This window comes from Hermetia illucens, chromosome 2, assembly GCF_905115235.1.
Source record: "Hermetia illucens chromosome 2, iHerIll2.2.curated.20191125, whole genome shotgun sequence".
In the NCBI taxonomy this organism is placed as follows: Eukaryota; Metazoa; Arthropoda; class Insecta; order Diptera; family Stratiomyidae; genus Hermetia; species Hermetia illucens.
The window spans coordinates 65109662-65132236 of record NC_051850.1 but is presented as its reverse complement, the minus strand read 5'-3'; the positions used below and the strand labels follow the sequence as shown (position 1 = coordinate 65132236).

The 22575-nt window shown below is 40.2% G+C and overlaps 1 protein-coding gene and 1 long non-coding RNA gene across 2 annotated transcripts; both read left to right on the top strand.

Annotated features, from left to right (window-relative positions):
* The first annotated feature begins 1007 nt into the window (after window positions 1-1007).
* On the top strand, window positions 1008-1633 carry LOC119649394. Its single transcript, XM_038051515.1, has 2 exons — window positions 1008-1168; window positions 1227-1633. The coding sequence occupies exons 1-2, from the start codon at window positions 1166-1168 to the stop codon at window positions 1542-1544; spliced, it is 321 nt and encodes a 106-aa protein (XP_037907443.1). The 5' UTR covers window positions 1008-1165; the 3' UTR covers window positions 1545-1633.
* A 20210-nt stretch (window positions 1634-21843) lies between these two features.
* LOC119649664 lies at window positions 21844-22339 on the top strand. Its single transcript, XR_005249168.1, has 2 exons — window positions 21844-21964; window positions 22032-22339. It is a non-coding gene; the product is annotated as an uncharacterized LOC119649664 (long non-coding RNA).
* Window positions 22340-22575: the final 236 nt, after the last annotated feature.

The following is a 22575-nucleotide window of genomic DNA, read 5'->3' as shown; positions in this document are numbered from 1 at the left end:
GTACCTGTTCAGGTTTTAACTAGATACCTCACCCAATTGTCCAAACCGCGATGGAGCCCCAGAGGACCCAGAGCATGTATTCTTCCACTGTTCAAGGTTTGTGGAGGAAAGGAAGAACCTAGAGGAGACTCTAGGAGAGGTGCTCGTACCAGAGAATCTAGTGCGAAGAATGTTAGCATGTCAGGAAGACTGGAATGCGATCAACTCCATGGTCGTATCTATCCAGAGCAAACTGCGAAAGGCAGAGGAGACTAGAAAAGCGCGGTTACGTACGCCGCGTACAGACGAAAGGGGAACAAGCTAAAATGACCTGACTCCGCCCCGTGATGTAATACCGTACGGTGGTTCTAAGGGGCTTGGGGTGAGTCGACGGTGGTTTTAGTGGGTAAGAATCCCACACGCTGGCGTGTCCAGGCCAGTGTCTTTTGAAGATTTCCACCTCATCAAAAAAAAAAAGGACAGACAAATAGATAGACAGACAGACGGGCAGACAGACAGACATTGAACCGATTTTATTAAGGTTTTGTTTGCAAAACAAACAAAACGAAATAAACCCAATAAATAAATTGTAACAAATTTTAGTATTGTGCACAGATTATCTCACTTTGATTGGAATCAAAAAATATTGCTACCAAAACTGTGGATAAAGTGCTACAATTATATTTGAAACGTATGGACATGAAACAAAACTGTATTCACTGGTGATAGGTTGACATTAAATGAAGCAATTATATTTTTATATTCACATGATTTCAAAGTGCTAGTCATGTGCTCGTACTTTGGTAATAATAATTCCACTTGGCACTATGCAAAATGCACCTGCCGCGCATAAGATTGTAGACAAAATAATTGTAAGATAGGAATAATTAGAATCTTGAAACGCAGCATCCAACGGCGCGATTGGTTCCGCTTTCTTTATGAACAAAGTTTTTTCCAAAGAATCTTGTTGCTTCGCAACTGCTGCGAATTCCTCTTTAACGGTGTTACACACGCTACCACTTAACATTGAAAATCTTCAGCGCCGGCCTTCAACCTTCGATTGCACAATGTACGCACAAGCTAATAATTGAAAACTGTTGAATAAAACGTGTATAAATATTGCGAAATGTAATTACATGGATCATTCGATTTTCGTGTCTCTTAGGAATCATCCAATCTACTCAAAATGGTAAGGGCGAAATAAATTCTTATAATTTGGGCACTTCTATTCCAACTTTTTCTTTTAGAAACTTGTCATCGTTCTTGTTGCATTGTTCGCCATAGTGTACGCTGATGTATCTGAACTTCCTGCCAAGAAATACCTTCCAGCCTCAGAGCAAGCTGGTGCAAAGGCAGAATCCGGTGTTAGTAATGAAGGGCCTGGTTCTGAGCAGCAAGGTCACGACGCAGTAACCATTGAATCAGCTGCTAATTTGAATCAGGGTCCGCAAGCCACAAGTCAAGATGAAGCCCTAGGTCAGGGTGGTCAAGCTCGTAACGAAGAACCCAAACCCGCTCACACCTTTGGTGAAGACGGTTATCGCTACAAGCAACCTACATTCTAGAGCAGCGACTAACAAACTATTATAAAAATCATTATTTATAATTCCTTCCTTGTGATTAAATAAAAAGTGCGTACGTGGATAATACTATACAGCATTTTATGGTACCCTGGAATGTTTTTAAGGTTTTGTGTGAAACAAAACCTTATTAAAATTACATACAGTGAATGGTGTCATTTTGTGTTCAGTTTGAAGGAGGGGGGGGGGGGGGGGGGGGGGGGCTACCGATACCTGTAAAAGGCGGGTTTGAATTTTTTTACAGTATACGGTCATGTGGGATATCAAATGAAAAGGCTCGATTAGTACTTTTGTACTTATTTCTGACACTGGGTGAAAATCTTAAAATACATCCCGTTTGGATTTCTGCACAAATAAAGTTGCGGATAATATATCACCATGTTCTACAAATTTACCGGAAAACCCCCCTTAAATTCGTCCCAGAAGTACAAAATGTTACATCAGCATAGGTAAAAATTTCGCATTTCAGGTAAACTTATTGCATGTTAAGACGTGCATGACGTCATGATCATTTAAAGTGAACTTTAATCAACGGTGAGGTCCCTGGGGATGTTTTAGTTTTCCTTTGTTGGCTTTTTTTTAGCTATTTTCTAATAAAGCTTGCGGGTAGTAACCAATATAATAGACATTTGAGCACTTATATACTCTTGATCAATTACAGTTGTTTTTTATTTATAGGTTTCACTTAGGAAAGGACACACCATCAAGATCTCCCTCTGATAAAACAAGACATCATAAAATCCCGATAGAAATCCTTATAATGTATAATAGTGGTACTTATTATTGATTAGAATATCAGATCAATTAATTTAATTCAATATAATTAGTTTGTTATAAACTTTAAGTAATTAATTACAACTAGGAGTCGCAGACGTAGACAGAAGTTTTTTTTTAAATTAATTTCTCTTTTTAATAATGACATTTGCCGTCCCCTTCGTGGCACTCTGCTCTTCAGTCCTGTGGCGAGGTCTAAACTGAGTGCAGAGCACCGGTGACGTCATCTGTTCGCTGGTATTCGCAAACGATCCTGCCGCGCCACAGACATGTGTGTACGTGGGTATCAGCAGCTTTCAATTTACGTACATAACATATATGCGTATGCTTTTGTGCATGGAGTAAAATGGAAATGTGTGAAGATGCGCTTGATTAATTTAGATGCGCACATTATATATTATGTATGCACCGGCATGCGGATGAACACAGCGTTTATGTCGTTGATATGTATTTGTATCTTGGACTTTCGCAAAATATGACGGAATATTTTGTATACTTAACTATGTACGAATGGAAAAGCGTGCATAGAGAGTTTCTCATATAAGATGAACACAAACACATGGGAAAATAACGGCCTTTTTTAAAGCGAAAGCGGAAAATCTTTGGAAGACACGTCCACTTCAGTTCGAGCTCATATGGGAACTAGAGTCGATACCTGTGGAAAGCATGGTTCTCACAGCTATCTTAGTATATTCGATCCTGCCTCTCGGGACTATTGTGTGAGTATTACTTAATAGGGTGAACTTGGCGTTATTCCCCCATTATTCACCTGCCTAACAATATCCTCAGAGCATCTACATATTTGACTTCACCGTATCCAAGATGTGAGGCAATAGAATATCGGTCCGGCCCCCCGTCATGCTACAGTATCTGGAAAGATTTGAAATTTACGCAATTCCAAGTGGTGTTGGTACTGCCTGCAATAGCCGGCCATGTCCTGTGAGAAACTAACAGTTTGCATACCCGCGGCCCGTCCAATTCATACAGTGATTACAAAACTCACGCCTTTCTGATGCGAGTAACTTTTTGAATCATTCCCATACAAATGTACAGTACAATTCAGTTTCATTCGTTTGTCTTCTGTTCACTTCTTTGTGGTGTAGGAGCACCATCACAGTCTGAGTTTTTGATCAGAATATGCCTCAGTTTCATTGCCCACACAATTAATGCTACGCAGGCGGTAAGCTAGAAGCTGGAAACGAAACTATCTCAACATTATTAATTAATTCGAAGTTGTTCCGTGCCAATATTTTCACTGTGAGCACCAATGCCACTAAAAAATAAAAGTCTTCACCAATTCACACCTCCATTACAGGATACATACGTGGAACTCTCCAGACGGGACCATTTTCAACCAAACTGACCACGTGCTGATTGAACACCGCCACCTCTCAGTATTGATGAATGTCAGAACATATAGGTGGGCCAATATAGACTCTGATCACTATTTCGTTGGCATAGTGCTCCGGGCTCGAATTACAACACCACATACAATCCCCTCTAATAATCAGGGGAGAGTGAATACTGAAGCCATTCATAACACAGCCCTCCGTAACACCCATAAGGGAGAAATAAATGCCGCAACAGTTAACAGATGTCCTTGAGATGAATCATCAACAAGTAACCTTCACAACCACCTGAAGAGCGTTATCAGCTGGAAGAAAAGTCGGAACGGCTGATTTGACGATGAACGTTAGCTAGCAACGGAACGGAAGAATGCTGAATACCGAGTAATGCTGCATTCTCAAAGAACGCGGGCACGCGCAGAGACTTATCATGAAATCCGTCGAGCGGAGAAGCGACTTCATAGAGGGAAAAAGGAAGCCTGGGAGAACCAACAGGTCTGTGAACTCGAAAAGTACAGGAAGCAACCGCACCAGGCGCAGAAGGCGGAAGTTTTACCAACAAGTCAGCAGGATGAAGCCTTATACATCTCGATGCTCATCCGGGCGAGACAAAGACGGAAATCTGATTTCCGACAGAATGGACATATTGGGGCGACGAGTTTAGCACTTTGATAACTGCTCAACAACCAAAACATCGCCAAGTTGGAAGTCCCGCCAACTGAGACAACGGACAAATGCTGCCACCACCAAGCCTACAAGAAACAATCCGCGTAATCCACCGGCTTAAGAATCATAAGTCGCCAGGAACCGATGGAATTGCAGCCGAATTGGTTAATATGGATCGACCAGTTATACCAATTGTACTCAAGGTGTGGGACAGCGAATCGATGCCTGACGACTAGCAAACAGGCATTATCTGTTTTATACATAAAAAGGGGGATATCACGCAGTGCAGCAATTACAGAGGTATCACGTTGCTGAGTATCCTCTATAAGATATTCTCCAATATCTTGCAAGGTCGAATAGCCCCACACGCCCAGAAAATCATTGGCCCATACCCAAGAGGCATTACTCCAGGCAAATCAGCAACTGTTCAGAATTTCAGCAAGAAGATCATTCTCAAGACCATTCAACATCAACAACGGTCTAAGATAAGGGGATGGCCTATCATGCATCTTCTTTATGCAGATGCAGATATAAATGCAAAGGGCACCATCCTCTTCAAATTCACCCAACTACTGGCCTACGCTGGCGATATCGACATCATGGGAAGCACAAGCCGAGATGTACAGTCTGCCTTCATCCAGATCGAGCAGGCGTCGCGAGATCTTGCACATTAATGAAGGCGAAAAAGGTGGCAACGTCAGTGCCAAAAACCAAAGAACCACCAACATCGAATCGCACTGCTCAAACGAAAACGATGAGATAGGAGACTGCAACTTTGAGACCGTTGAAAATTTTCCCTACCTAGGGTAGAAAATCACAACCGATAACAGCTATGACGATGAAATCCGCGCACTGTTGTTTGCTACCAACAGAGTCTGTTTCAGCTTACAAAAACTATTTCGCTCGAAACGCCTCACCAAAGCTTTTACTGAACAAGACTATGATCATGCTAGTCCTTATGTATTCTGCGGAGACCTGGATTCTTAGGAAAAAAAATTGCGAGTTGTTGGTCGCCTTCGAGAGAAGAATCTTTTGAAGAATTGTTGTCCCCCTTCATGAGGATGCACGATTCCATAGCCTACATAACGACGAAATCTATGAGCAATAGCACCGTCTGGTCGTGGGTAAAATACGGCTCAATAGGTTGCGGTTGGTGGGTCACCTAATCCGTATTGATGAGGATGATCCCACTCGGAAAGTCTATAAAGGCAATGTCTATGGTAGAAAAAGAAACGAGGCAGACCCTGCCTAAGATGGAGCGATGGCGTGGGTTAGAATGCCAGAAAACTTTTGAGGATATCGGACTTATGGACCTCGGCGTAAAATCGGGGTGTCTACAGTTCATTATTAAGGCAGGCCTACACCGGATACCGGTTGTTGCGCTGTTGATAATGTTGATGATGATGATAGTAGGATGCGGGTATTTGAGTCTAAGATAGGGATGAACACAATGATGAACACTATGAGCTAGACTTCCATAGACGTATTGAGAAAGCAAAAATGGCAGTGGGTAGGTTACACTTTAAGGAAAGGCAACAAAGTTATTATAGGTCACGCCACACTAACTTAGGACGACCCTTGAGAGGAGGACTACACTCTTCTTGGAAAATCGAGGAGGGGATAGGAACCTTATCCTGGGAACCGACAGCAGGTGAACATAGGCTTGGTTGAACCGCTATGCTTTTCATGTAGGTCCTGATGGTTTAACATGAGTGCCTGCCATGTAGGCATAACCCCACGGTGATTTAGAAACCACAATCAGAACCCCACGATGACTAACACAGTGGTACTAGTTTATACTGAGTAAAGGCTCAACATTCAATTATCCTCCTCATAATAAACTATGGCAACTTTGTTTATAGCAATCGTCACTTAAATGGTTGTCTGCACGCCATCTTTGGCTGTCTGGTGAAATGCGCTTCTCCTCCCCTAGCATCGTGATATACTTGTACCCGTTCTTTACAGTTTGACGATATATGTTGTTGGTGCGACCCAATCATTGGCCACCATGTACCTAACGTATGTAACGATGAAGTTCTTCGTTCGAAATCGTCTCTGGTCAGCATACACCGACGACACGTTGCAAATAAGTGTAGTCGCAGCCGGATACTTTTGAGTAACAGACACAGTGGCGGATAGATGGGGAGAATATTTCGATCAGATTTCAAGGGAAGAACTTGTTCATCCACCATTTCCACAATTACTGGTGGTGCAATTCTATCCATCAACGCAATAAAATGGATGACATCGGGGGAAGCAACAGCGCATTACAATATTGCAATGCACTAGGTTCGGGATAGTGAAGAGCTGGGAACCAACGCTGTGGTTCAGTGAGTTCTTCAGTCGGGTTATTCGGGAAGGTAGAATTCCATCTAACTGGCAAGAAAGTATCAGAGTTCCTACATAAAAAAGGTAGTGAAGTAGAGTGTTCAAATTACCATCCGATCCATACCATCAAGATTTTTGAGCGCATTCTTGAAAATTGTATTCGCGACAACATACACATAACCGTGAATCAAGCCAAGATTGTCAGGAACTGCAGTACACGATGCGCGGTTACTCATTAAGAAACATCGTGAGAAGCATTGCCCTTTTTACATTGCATTTCTGGATCTGAAAAAAGAGTTTGACAGTGTTCCATACGAAATAACCTGGTATTCTTTACAACAACAGCTAGTGCCAGAAGTGCGCTGGGTTAAATAGCTCTACCAATTCGAAAAGTAGCTCGAAGTGCGACGCGGGTGTCGAAACCGCTTCGTATTTCTGTCAGTGTTCATTAAGGAAGCGCTCTCTCACCACTCCTATTTTTTCTTGTTATGGACACTGCCACACGGGGCATCTAACGTTCAGTGTCCTAGACACTGTCTTATGTACATGATGTTTTCAAAGCATCTACTATCAAAGTAGTCTAAGAGTATCCTGTCAAAAATGGAATGATTGCCTCCGATTAAATCTAAATTGAACAGAACGATCCCCAAGAAGCAGGAACTGTCACTGTCAGTAGCAGGGAACTGAGGAATTTACATATCTCGGGTCAATACTATCAGCCAATGGAGAACTGCGATATGAAATTATTTCACGTATTAGCGCAGTCCAGATGAAGTGGTTTTTCACAACTGGCGTTTTTTATGGTCAACGTATCAACGAACGCTCAAGTTGAAAATGTACCGTAATGTCATCCGTACTGTCGCCATCTATAGCTCTGAGTATTGACCCACTACAGAAGACAATAAACCGCGTGTCGCGCTATGATCACATCCGAAGTGAGGATATTGACGATCAATATGGGGTTGCAACAATCATGCTAAGGTCGCGTCATTTACGTTAACATCTGAATATCGAAGTCGATAGCACTATTAACGCCTTCATCGACGGGTTCTACGCTTCCGAAATATACAAACTGACCATTGCCTTCGATGTTCTGCCCCATTAATGGCTAAAGGAAGAGTGCAATGACTGATAGGATGGGGAAACTTGATTTTGTTAGTGTTTATCTTCAGTCAGACTCCATTTTCCTCTGATTTCAATTTTCTTCAGGCAAGGTGCATGGTGCATGGTAACATGATTGTTTGCAGTACCTGGTTTGCACGGAAAGCGGTCCACAAACATATGGGCCCCTCCAGACGGGACCACTTTCAACCAAATTGACCACGTGTTGATCGAACACCGCCACCTCTCAGCCTTGATGAATGTCAGAACATATAGGGAGGCCAATATAGACTCGGATCACTATCTCGTTGGCATGGTGCTCCGAGCTCGAATAACAATACCACCTAGAAGCCCCTCTGACAATCAGGTGAGAGTGAACACTGAAGCCATCCACAGCACAGTCCTCCGCGATACACATAAGAGGGATGCCGCAATAACCGCAGACAACAGAGGACCTCGAGATGAAGCATCAACAAATGATCTTCACAACCACCTGAAGAACATTATCATGGATACGGCCACAAACACACTTGGCCCCAGCCGCAAAAGGAGTCGGAACAGCTGGTTTGACGATGAATGTAAGCTAGCAACGGAACGGAAGAATGCCGCATACCGAGTAATGTTGCATTCTCAAAGAACGCGGGCACGCGCAGAGACTTATCACAAACTCCGTCGAGCGGAGAAGCGGAGAATCAACAAGTCTGTGAACTAGAAAAGTACAGGGAGCAACCGTACCAGGTGAGTTTTACTAACAACTCAGCAGGATGAAGCCTTATACACCTCGATGCTCATCCTGCCGAGACAAAGACGGAAATCTGATTTCCGACAGAGTGGGCATATTGAAGCGATGGGTTGAGTACTTTGATGAGCTAGTGTACAACCAGAACATCGGCGAGTTGGAGGTCCCGCCAACTGAAGACGATGGACAAATACTGCCACCACCAAGCATTGCTGCTTATTGTTGCCAATTAGGCTTTCTAGCTGTTGTCTGAGGGCGCAGATACTCCTGCAGTTGTCATACTAAAGACTTGTGTACTTTTTCGGAACTATAACGATTACCCCTTTCTTCCATTCACTGGGAAATGTATCCCATTATCAGGATTTCGATATAGGTGGACGAAGCAGTGCCGCAAAAACTGTGTAGAAGCGAGGAACATCTCTAGGGGGGAGGAGCTTGATGTTTACCCGTTTTAATCAGTATGAACGCATTGACAGCACTAATAGTTTCGCATCGGCATCTGCATGTTGCGGAGACTAGCCATTTTGTTCAGCTAGGCGTTGTGATGCCAATTTGAGATGTGGCCGAGGACTTTAATAGCGCGAACTTCATATTCCACAGGTGAGCGACCAATCGATGATAATCATTCTCGAGGCCGCTATTAGCGCCTTTCTTGCTACGCACATCTCAATGGTAACTCCTAACTTTACTGCTAAGCGCAAAGCTAGATCTCAGATTCAAGTTTGGGGGAAGCGAGCATTCTTGGGCCTGTCGATATTGAGGAGTGTATGCACACCACTATGTTTCCTTTGTCTTCCTTGGAAGGAGGACTATATTCAGATTTTGTTTACTTGTTGCAATGACCGGAGCTCTTGATTGGCTGTATTTGAGTTTGAAATTTTCGTTTTGAGACCAATGTTGGCGGCTCTTTTGAGGATATCAATGCCTTCTTCTATACGAAATTAGTAGATTGTTCATTCAATTTGGTTGATTATTTCTTCTTTGTGATTGTATCGTTAATGTTTTTATTTGTAAAATTTTTGACTGTGATTTGATCTCGTTTTCTCCATATATTCGATGTTATTTTCTTTGATAGCTGAAATTTTTTAATAGTGAAGTCAATACATTCTTTTAGGAGTAGAAATTGGTTTTGTGTCGAATAACCTGTAATTTTATGATTGAGCAATCGCTTTGCCATTTGGGTAAATTGCCTCCTGAGCGTTAATTTGACCGTCCTGAAAGTGTTGGTACGTGCGTTGAATTTTCGACTTTCGTGGCGGTACATTATCATTTTCTGCTTTTTCTTGGGTCTTTCAGCCTGCATTTTATATATAATAAGGATTAATCGACTGTAGATTTATGTCCTTAGCGGCGAGCAGTAGAAGTTCTTTTGATCACTATCTGGAAGCATAAACAAATTTTTCCATGAACGACAGGAGCTAATGTTTTCGCGGATGAAAAAATTGAATTACATTTTTTAACAAATAAAAAATGCTCCGTCCATAGCTTAAATCGCATGTACTAGATAATCAAGTAAGGAAGTTACAGTTAAATTTTCAAGTCGATTGGATGCAAACTCTTCGAGTTCTACTACTTACGATTTCTAATGTTTCGTGAAAAACTTCGCATTTCAACAGGTAATCAATCATCTTTGCCGGATTTAAAACAACGCATCATCACAATATCGGACTCTAAATATGCGAAATCTTGTTAAAAGTGTGTGAAACGGTATTATTACATTAATTAACGTGTGTGTTAAGGCCATAAAAGGTTTTTGAAGTTTAGTTCCGCAAACAAGATCATTTAGCTTCAATTAAAGCGGAGGATCAAACTAGCCAAATTAATATAAGTAAAGAGACAATTAATAATCTGTAATATAAAACAGAAATTACCTTATTTACATAATTTGGCTGCCCCTCCGTATAAGGTTTAGATAGATTTACAACAAAATCAAGTTACTCGCTTGAGTCTTTTGTTTTTTACTTGGAAACTATTTCTAACCATAAGTAATCGATTGATTACCACGTAGAAAGGAATTTACAGAATATAACTGAACATGAGAAAATAAAGTTAGTTCAATTGGGCAACATATGGAGCCTCCCCCCTCCCAAAAAAAATGAAAATTGTGAAAGCACTACATATTTCTTAGCTAATAATGTTTCTTCTGTAATTTTGAATTTCTTTCAAAAAACCAAATATTCTAGTGAACAGGAAATTAAAGCTAAAGCAAAACGCACTGAACTAAGTGTGCTGGCAGGCTCCTCACAATACAAATAGATTAATTGAAATATTTTGCTCGTCGTAACAGTTTACTAAGACCAACTCAAGGTCGGTAATCTCGAGATTTCAGATTATGATTATTTACAAAACGGTATTTACTCCTTGAGTAAATATCTACGCCTACAATTAAATTACTTTTATCAGTTTTTGCAATCAGTGAATACGCATTTTTTCAAGTTTGAGTTAAAACGGGCTAAAATGAAACTCTAATTCAGACTCTTTTCCTTGGCCAAATGTCAAACTATGACAAGCTTCCAGAAACTATCAATAATTTGAAGTTTTTTATCCTAACTTGTGCAATATACCCTGACACCCGAGTCCCCCGTATAATGGAATATCCTAGACACATTTATGTGTCGCAGGATTTCCGTTAGTGGTTGTAATGCTACCCGCTGTAACATATTAGCAGAAAAAGTGAAGTCTGATACATTCATATAGAAATTGCTCCGTGGATTCCAACTCTCCATGACACAATGGGCACCTATTATTTTGTAAAATTCCTATTCTTAACATATGCCTAGCCAGCGAATTATGGCCCGTCAAAATGCGAAGCAATATTTCTTCGCTTGTGTTTATTATGTTATGTTATTTATGTTATTTAATAATGAAAAAAAGTCAAATTTTATTTTTTAAATGTCGAATAGTGAGGTTCTTATCCCTCATATACCGGTATTTTGAGGGCCAGTTGTCCTCTTCCTTAGTGAGTTTTTGCCTGAACTGCTTATGGTCCAGCTATTCCTTAAATAACTAAATCCAGACCTTAATTGCTTGTTAACTTTGTTACCTAATTATCCCAAAAAGGCAACTGTTGACGTTTCCTAAATCACTGTTAATTCTATTTTCCTCGTGTATCTTGTGGATGATGAAACTCTCCAATGCATTCAATTTGCAGAAGTTATTAATCTCCTTAATTACCCTTAGGTATGTTTCTCCTAGATGATGTATCTAGCTACCAATGACTTGAGGACATGTGTTGGTCTGCTTTTTGCTTTCGCCAAATTTACTTCCCTTATATCTTCATTGACCTTCGTTCTAATTTGCCTTATATATGATTTTTCACAATCGGTTATCTGACAGATTCCGCATTTCTCGTTGTTTTCCTTGTGGTCCATGATGCTTTCTAATCATGCCTTCAGTTGATATAGTCTACTGGTAGATGTCACTTCGATATCGGGTTTCCTTACGATTTTTTTCACCTGGTAATAATTTGGGAATGGATGATATGAACTCAACGTTTTTTAAGATGGCCCCGGTTGTGTACAAAATGTCGTTCCTTCCCATTTTCGTCATTTTTCACTGATTATTCTTTATTATGGTCTTCCTGCTGAACCTGTTCTATTTCGTAGTTTCAATAATATGGCGTTTCTCATTGCTTAAATGTTCCTCTGGTAAAGGCGTGGTTAGCATGCGTCTTCCTGCTTCCAGCATTCAACAATCTCTGCGTTAACAAACCGGAATCGACGCCCTGCTGTCCGACAGAATCAAAAAGTTATTGGAATGGCACACAATCAAAGATCCCTTCAATATCAATGAACACTCACAATGCGTGCTAGCTTATCAAAATTGTCTGTCCTATCCTTGGAACTACAAAGCAAACACACAAACATGTTCGTTTTCCTTCAGTAGGTGCAAGCTTAGTATCTTCTTGTAAATATGACGCTTAACCAGTCTCTGAAGTACTTTCGATTTGGGTAAACATTTTTCCCTCTTAAGCTTATTGGAAGCGCTAGCAGTGTTAAAATTCCCTTTGCAATATTTTCGTGCTGAACAGTTTGCAGAAACCGCCAACTCTCTCCTTCCACTATTTTTATATATTTCCAGAAGAGTTTGCAGTGATTCAGCCCTGGGATTCGTGAAATCTCATCCAGTTTTCTAAGATTCTCATTTCTGAGGATTTGAAGTTCTCGATCCCACCAAAGAAAGGTTTAACCTTATTTTACTCCGGTATTAAGGCAAGCATCTATCTTCAAAGGAGTCCTTAGTCGCCTAGGAAATTACGCTTTTTTGCAAAAAACTTCATTGACCTTTGTCAAATCTGTATTATCCGTGGTCTGAGATTGAAAGTTTGTCTAGGACTCACAGTGACAGTCTGTCATTTCTTCTTGGCCCCACGAACGAAAGGGCGCACCCTACGTTCACAATCATAAGGGCAACTGAAGTGATGAAATCAGATGCCTTCTCTCCTCTAGGATTGCATTTGCTACTCCCCCAAAAACAAGCCCTCGCACAACAACCTATTAAGAGGCTCTTGCATCAGAAAAATATGAGGACAGCCCTGCAATCTTTTCATCCTCACTGCCAGCAGAGAGATTACCAAAGATTTGATCAATTTGATTGAGGAATGCTGCATTTTTGGGTCTAGCAATGCCCAAGCCCTCATCCAGAAAGGGTTTCATCTCTTCTCATCTATTTTCGGATGGCTCACGTAGTTAGAGCGCTGGGATCTCGTAGCGGAAGGTGGCGGTTCAAATTGTCATCTCTCCACGCGTTATCGTAGCCTAGACGAAGCGGCGTTCCTTTGTGGTCGAAGTTTCAACGAACTTCTCAAATATTCCGCAGTGTCATCCCCCCCGCCGACCTCTATGATTCTGTGTGTTGACCGACTGTAAAAAACAATCCCGCGTCTCGGGATAATGAAGGCGAAAATGTTGGGTTGGACTAGTGACGTGGCACGCTTTGCTCACATCCGAAATGAGGATATCCGCGATCGATATGTGGTTATACCGGTTGTGGAAAAATTGTGAGAGTGGTGTCTCCGATGGAGTAGTTACGTAATTCGCGCCAACGTTAATGCACTCGCCAAAATTGGTCTTATCATCCAAATGGATGGACAGCGACTAAAAGGCCGGCAGAAACAATGGTATTTTGTTACGCTGGATGGGGATTTTAAAGCCTCGCGACTGCATCCAAATCAGGGCTTTGACAGAACAAAATGACGCAACCATTCATGACGTTTGTGGATGGGACAAAGGCCAAAAAGATGTAAAGATGTAAACAAACATAAGATTCCAGAGGTGTTTATTAGTCAAATTTCTACCGCCGTCGAAGGTGCACACACTAACAACAATACTGCGGAGTTCAGTTTTCGCATACATGGTCCAATTTTTACATTATTCTAAACTAAAAGCCTAGCTAATAGTAGATATTTATCAATAATAATATTTCCAAATGGAGCTCTAAGTATCAGTTTTATTTAACGAATGCTTACGTCTCAAAATATTCAACAGTTCTGCCCTCTTTGATACATTTAATATATTTCATTGAATTGAAATTAACTATTTATTAATAAATTACCAAAGCAGATTAATAGTTTTGAAAGAAATGAAAGCAAAAAAACTTATTATCATTGGTTATTTTCGTTAATTTCACTCGATATATTTTCTAGACAAGCCCGCAAGAAACATTTTTTTTTAAATACTAGTGAGCTAACATGCTTATGTAAATTAAGGAAATGTTATATAAGTAATAAAGATAATTCAGAATATTAAAATTTTCCCATAGATTCTTGAATTTTTGAATGCAGAATACAATGATGGGAAAATTGGTAATATCCAAAAACTCATCCATTTTGAAAAAAAGTTTCTCCGGAAACGTCCACTTTCGAGTTTAAATTCCACGAGCGACATGTGTCCACATAAGTTATTCATCTGCCCACGCATATGCACAATTGCACGGCAACTTTTGATGATAAAATTTTTGAAACAAGTTCGCTATCACAGATTTGTTTGCCGACAAAGAATCAGTTTCAATTAATATGGGAAATGTCGAATTAATTAGCCGCAAATAAATTGGATACTGTAGAACTGACCACATTTAACTCTAGTGTTATTTGCGGCTTCTTTTCCAGGAGCCCCGTGAGACAATTTTTCTATAATAGTGTAATAATGAAAGTGAAACAAGTTTATGTTCTAAATATATCATCATCAATATATTAGAAAACGTGAAAGACAATTAATTTGCTATGGAAAAATTGTTGTAAGAACACCTGAATACAATCTAATCTATAGTATTTCTGTAACACGAAATTGGCTTGTGCTTTGCAAATACCCATGAGGTAAATATTCCGGATGCTGGAAGCGACTTTTTTGTATACAGCCTATGAGTGGAAGTTGATAGTTGAACTTTTTAACATACCAAACGTTTGGAGAAGATGAAGGTGATACTCGGAAAGACTGACCAAAAGGCAATTCAGAAGATACTTCAATATTTAAATAAGTTGAATGGCTGGCATTGTCGTGCAGTTTTGGTCTTCTGAACCCCTTTCTCCCTGAGCATTGCATCTTTTTTTTAGCAGTTGCCACTAGATTTACCATCTCAGCCTGTTCGGTCCTTGAGTCCGTCTTATATTGAGGTCATTTATTGGAAGTATCATTTCTTCTAGAATATCTTGAACGACTAATTGCATATTCCCATATAACAGATAATTGTGTTGTTAATTTAAAAACCTATCATAAATTACTCATTAGTCACTTACTTTAAAATTTTCACTCCTTAAACATTCATTTCACGCATGAGATAACCTTTCGATGACAATTTTTCCGTTTACCATTGAAGATTCATTCGCATAAATCTAAACTTATTTGAAATTTTGGAAATTGTACTACCCAAGGCATGTTAGAGTTTTCGTTTGCGAGCTGCCTGATGTTGTTTTGTCGCAGCGAGGCTACAATATACGGAAATTACAGTTAAATAGGGAACATATAGGTCTAAATGCACCATTTAAAAGTGCAGCGTTATTGAACTCTTGACAGAAAAGTGTACTTTGTTGTCATGCAGTGCAATTTAAAGAATTAGTATTTTAAAAAAATAATAATTTTGTGTGGATCAGTTTCTATTCCTGGAGGAGGAAGTGTTATGGGTGGAAGAGCATTTTCGACATCTGAAAAAGCCAAAAATGAACTCCGTTGTTTAGAATGAAATGCGGGAAGGTGCTCCTATCCCTTTCATGGATGAGAAAGTTGGTGAAGATTGGATAGCCTTTCCATATATGTGTCCAAGGGCCTAATTTTGCACAGCAATTTTGAAAGAGCACAAAATACCAATATTGGAGTTGCCAGCGTGCAATCTGAATCCCATGGAAAATTAGTGGATTTACATACAACGCATTATTTATAAAAATAAAACGCAAAAATATATTCTCCACAATGCAACTAAGACTGAACATTAGGAAAATACAGGATGAAAGAGATGCTAGTTATCTCCAAACTTTAGTGAAATATGTACGAAACCAAATATTTGAAGTTATCTGAAAAACGGTTAGCCTATTTATTACTAAAATCTTAACTTTAGCAGTTTTCATAAGTGCCTTTCAACGTATATGTGGCCTAATCTAATACAAAAATTTCCAAAATTGTTATAAAAAATGAAGAAATATTTTTGTTTGCTGAAAACCTAAGAATATAATAGAAAATTGTTTAAATTTGAAGTTAAAACAAAACCTTAGTTTTTTATAATATTTAAAGGTTAGTCTAAAAAATATAATTCTCCTCCTTTCTTCCTCGCGGAACCGATGCAAAGTACTACTTCGCAAGAAAGATAGCGTTTTAAGTAACCAAGGCACTTCGCACCTTCGTTGGAGCTTCCGTTTTCCTAATATGAATTCCTCTGTTTACTAAGTTCACCAAGAACTAGTTCGCCTCCGGCTTAAGCTGATTTTGGGAGAGTTTTCAGAGCTGCTCCCCTCTAAGCAAACCATTAGACCGTAGAACATGCCCCACGTCCTCGGTTGTGGAATGATATTCAAAGCAAAAGGGAGAATTAAACAACTTGAATCGGTACAAATACTTCCGCTGATCATCATTGCTACAACTTTTCTAGTGACTCCGGCTTTTCGATATTATGTGTCGTTTTTAAGTATAATTTTTTTCCTTTTCTCGTATCAATAACGTACTTCACTTGCTGGGATATTCATTGGGGCCATTCCACACACCCTTCCTCCAGAGATTATCCTGAAAGTGCTTCATAACTCTACCGTCCCTAAGCGGTAAGTGGTGTTTAATCATTTAATCATTTCCAATTGCTCTCACAGGTTAGTGCTTTTCCAAAGACTGATGTTGCGTACCTCTCCAGTCAAAAGTAATCTCCAGCTATATCTTGTAGCTCTAATGTAGGTATCATCCATGCTAACAATGCGCTGGCATTTGCTGCTTTTTCACAGACTTCTTCTAGGTGTCCACTGGAATACATTTTCTTATCAAACATCACGGCCAGGTAATTGGTAACTGGCTTTCAAGTAATGTAGCCACCAACAAGAATATTTGCCGTATGTCTTTCCCTACGATGGGTAGACAATTATTCCTCTAGGTCAAGCTGAACCATCTGCAGAAAGGGCGCTGATTGTTTAATTACGGTACACTTCAACATCTTCGGAATGTTTTGCGAGGACAAATACTGCTGGGAAACCGATTGTTGTGGTCTGCTTTGGCATAGAACAGAGAAAGGTTCCATTGCATATCACAAAAGACCCAACACTGCGCTCTGTAGTACTCCTGTCATGATGATGTGTTGAGGTCCAGTGCTACCACGGCTTAGCATACCTCCAATAAGGAGGATCTTGCTTTTCGAGCCAGAACCACGTCTACGGCATTGATTGCCGAATGAACTTGGCAAAAATGAAAATGCAGCTGCGATAGACCACCCCAATACTCTACGATAAAGTCTATTGTAGACGATTTTTTCTAACAAATCGGGCGGTAAAATTATCAACGTCCTGCTCGCTTATTGAGATTCGACCGGGGAAAACCTTCTATCATCCATGCCTAGTCTCTGTCTGGTCGGATCTTACCAGCGTATTTAAGGGCTCCATTGGTAACAGCATCCAAACCGAGAGCTTTTCCTCACCAACTTCTTACAAAATTTCCGCAAGTTATTCCTCAATCGCAGCAGGTATTGTAAAGGGATCCGACGTTTTGTTATGCTGTTTGCGTTCCCTTTTATGAGGAGTGAAGACTGCCAGCACTAAATCGATAGAAAAAGCACCCCATCTTCTTCATAACATCCATGTTCACTCTCCGCACGGCTTTTGATCTGCTTCCGCGCAAAGTTCTGGCTGGACCCCCTCACAAGGAAAAAAAAATGTTCCTTAATTTCATCCTAGAATTACAAAAATATAGGCTATAATATAAAGTGCGATACTACGAACGCAGAGTGTTTTCATTTGTAAACTTTTGTCATTACAAACGATAAAATTTGCTACTTTAGTTTGTATTCGTTTTTGAGTATTATGCCTTGATACGTGTTTGTAAGGTTTTATGTGAAACAAAACCTCGCTAAGGTTTTGTATGAAACAAAACCTTATAATAATCGAGTTGATGTCTGTCTGTCTGTCAATCTGTCACCCCCGATTTATTCGGAAACAGCTGGTCCGACTGTCACGAAAATTCGTGCAGCATGTGGTTTGGTGTTCCCTTTACATATAGCGGTATGGTGTGTTATGCGGTATGTGCGTAGAAAATCACAGCGCTAGCGTTCGGTCTTCCGACTTGTTTTTTTCTGTAAATGGCTTCGTAATATGTTATATTAAACTGTCCATTCGCTAGTTGAGTGATCAACTGGTGCTTTAAGATGCTTTCTAATCCCGCCTAGATCAAAGGGCATTCCCTAACTTTGTAATGTAATGGGAAAAACACGAACGTGGGTATTTTATTGTCCAATGTATAATGTTCCACAATGAAATATTAACCCCTTGAACATAACTTCGACTCAGTCACGACAGAGTAAATTTTTGAATAGATAGTGTAGATATCAAAATTCAAGTAAATTCATTAAAATAAAGAAACTGGACTCGTTTCGAAGCTTTTGCTATTAACATAGTATGCTGGTCCCAAACCCAGGCAAAGGAGGAGAAAAAGAGAAAGAAATAAATAGAGTATAGTTGGATTTATTCCACTATGCTAAATCCTACCTGATCTCTCTTGGTGACAGGCCCCGCGACAGGCTGACCAAGAAAATGCGTACAATCCCGTTACAAACATTATGATCGGATTGAGTCACAAGCCTCGGAAAAATGCTAGGGCGTCCACCTCAGTCGACGCGGCAGGATCCTGTCAAGAAATGGGCAAGGGTTCTTGACGCATGGACGGCTTCAGGACGTAAGCAAGTTAGTCCGAATACAACGAACAAAACGAATACATGTCTGCACGCTAAATGCTGGCACCCTAACCGGAAAGACCGAGGAACTCGCAAGAGACCTTTGGAAAAGGCGCATTGATATCTGCGCTCTTCAAGAAACCCAATGGTCTAGTGCCAAAGCTGCGACATTGAACGGGAATGCGGTAAAAATGGCTATAAACTTGTCTATTTTGGTAACCCACACACTCAATATGGTGTTGGCATTACCATCTCAGAGGGTTCCCGTGATGCCATTAAATAAGTCGAACGATTTGATGATTGGTTGATGAAGCTCGTCATTATATCAGCTGATCGCACTATTCACTTCTTCACCACGTACGCACCACAGACAGGTCGACCTGATGCCGAGAAATATACCTTCTGGCAACTTCTCGATGAAAAGACTTGTCACGTGCCTGCTGACAACTATATTATCATTGCCGGTGATCTTAATGGTCATGTGGGTGAAAAGGTAGACGGTAACAGATGTCGTGGAGCGCGCAATGAGGTTAGCGAGCATATAATCGATTTTGCGGATACCCATGACCTTGTACTTATGAATACATGGTTCACCAAACGATTGTCTCATCTTCCTACATTTTATAGTGGGAACAGTAAAACGCAAATCGATTATATTCCCATCAGAAGCCAACACTTTACCATTGTCGCTGATTGCAAAGTCGTTCCCTATGAGACCATCGCACCTCAACATCGGCCGTTGATTGCCGTCCTACAAATTAAGCGACCGATAAAACAGCGTGAGGAACGCACTAGCCCGCGGCGCATTAAATGGTGGCGATTTCGTGAGAAGAAAGAAGAAACGATCTCACTCATACGACTGCCGGCCATTACGAATGTGGAAGAATCATGGAACCAAATGAAAGACACGATCCACAAAGCGGCCTCTGCAACCCTCGGGATTACCAACCCGGGTAAGCGGTACATCAACCGAGATACTTGGCTTTATTTAATGATGTTGAAATGAAGGAAGAAACGTCTATACCACAAATTTCTCGACGATAAAACGCTGGCCAATTTGCAAATTTATAAGAATACCAACCGGGAAGCAAAGAAAGTGGTCGCTGTCATCCGAGTAAACCATTACAAAAATCTTGACGATAAAGTGGACACTCGGAATGGCGAGAGAGATCAGTATCGACTTGCTAAAAGCTGTAACGAACGTACACAGGATATCGAACACTTCTGTTGCGTTAATGACAAAAACGGCACTTTACTTACCAACCGTCGAGCCGCAACAGATAGGTAGCGAGAATACTTCGAGCAGATTTCAACTGAAGAATTTGATCATCCTCCACTTTCACAATCATTGCCGACGTTTGGACCAGTTCCACCCAATATGGAAAAAGAAAGGTGGTTCAGCCTAATGTTCAAATAAGCGTTCGATCTGGTTACTTTCCCATACCATGAAGATTTTTGAACGCATTTTTGACAACCGTATTCGCGAAATCGTTGAAATAACCGTGAATTGAGCCGGATCTGTCAAAAACTGCGGAACTACCGACGAAATACACGCTGCGCGGTTGCTCATGGAGAAACACCCTGAGAAGCATGGCCTTCTTTACATTGCCTTTCTGGATCTAGAGAAAGCGTTTGACCGTGTGCATCAATCACTGTCAGCGGCAGTGATCCGCCCAGAATTGAGCGATTTAAATACCTCGGGTCAACGCTATCAGCCAATGGAGAATTGCGTCATTAAATTACTTCACGTATTAACGCAACCTGGACGAAGTGACGTTTCACAGCTCGTGCTCTTTGTGATCGACGTATTAACGAACGTCTCAAATCGAAAATTTATCGGAATGTTGTCCGTCCTGTCGCTCTCTATGGTTTTGAGTGTTGGCCAACTATAAAAGACAATGAACGGTGTCTTGCGGTAATCGAAGCGAAGATGTTACGTTGAACTAGTGGCGTGTCACGTTTTGATCACATCCAAAATGAGAATATCCGCGATCGTTATTGGGTTGCTCTGATCGTGGAAAAGTTGCAAGAGAGGCGTCTTCGATGGTATGGTCACGTAATTCGTGCTAATGAGAATTCAGTTGCTAAGATTGGTCTGAACATCGAAGTCGATGGTAAACGACCAAAAGGCAGGCGGAAACAACGGTAGCTTGATACGCTGGATGGGGATTTAAAAGCCTCAAGATTGCACCCAGATCAGACATTCGAAAGAGCCAAATGGCGAAACCGATCACGATGAGCCGCCCCCTTGTGAACGGGAAAAAGGCTGAAAAAAAAGAAGATCTTGAATATGAAGAGCAGATCATCACAGCCACCTTATTCTGCTTTAATTATATCGCTGAGAATATCCGTTTATGTCATTAACATCCATGTATTAAGTATGTGATTGACAGTTAAAATTGGATGTTCATAATTATGGTTTTGCAGGAATGCGAAAGAATTAGTTACATCAAGCTTTTTTGATGTGTTTGGTGTATTTTCGAGATCAATGAAAACGATCCACTTCATTGAGCGTGTTTTCCCACTAAACCCTGTACAATATTAATGTGGCGAATGAAAGAAAGAAAGTGAAGCTACCAAATCTATGAAATTGTTCTGAATATTATTCACAGAGTCGAAGGATTCTTCTTCTTTAAATGTAGTAAACTTTTCTCACTATATTATTCTAAATGACAACCGGCATATTCATTGGTAGCAACAAACCAGATAATATACAAATGGTTTAAATGTGTTTGCATATAGGTACTACATGCATATATATTCTTTATATGATGACATGATCATTTCAACATTAAGTAGTTTTAATTTTGGAAGGAAACAAAATTTTAAACATATCATTTCATCCACGTCATTGAGTATTTTTTGTCTCTAGATATTCGTACACTGACGTGAGTTTGATGTTCCAATGCTGGCATTATTTCTAATTACGCACTACAAATCCACTTAACTTAAATTGATTTAGAGTGTTGGACAGTCTTGATAGGTCTACACAAAACATTGCAGTTATTTCTGCATATAAAAGGAATGAGTACACCAAATAATTCATTCGATAGTACAGTGTCAATATTACTGTAAGTTTCTGAAAGCCTCCTCCAACAACCATGGTAAGAACGCATCCGAAAACTTTCAAACAAATATATGATATAATATTTGCTAATTTTATCCTTTTAGAAATACTGTATTGTATTCTTCGCCCTGATTGTCGCTGCTTTCGCGGATGTATCACACTTGGAAACGACCACTACTGAACAACCAGCCCAAGAACACCAGGACCAATCCGATTTGTCGACAGCAGGTTCAAGCTTCAGTGCGCCTTTGAATCGAGAATATTTACCTCCTGGGGCTCAATCTTCAGATCCTCTGCCAGCACACACATTCGGCGCTGATGGATATAGATATAAACAACCCATAAATAGATTCTTTTATTAGTTGAATTGGACGAATGTAGCTTTTAATAAATTCAGTGATTCAGCAACAAATCGTATTTCTTGGTTAAATTCATCAAATAGGCAGGCTGGATAGTTTTCTAAAGATATTTGCCACTTACGTATACATGGTACTTCACAAATTTCACATTCCTCGATCTATTCTTTTTGATGAGTTAGGTGGGTTTCAAAGGCTTAAAGCTTGTACGTTTTTATGATTTTTTTTTATATATCCAAAGAAATGATATAACAGATACATATTTTAAAGGTACTTTATGAAATTCTTATTA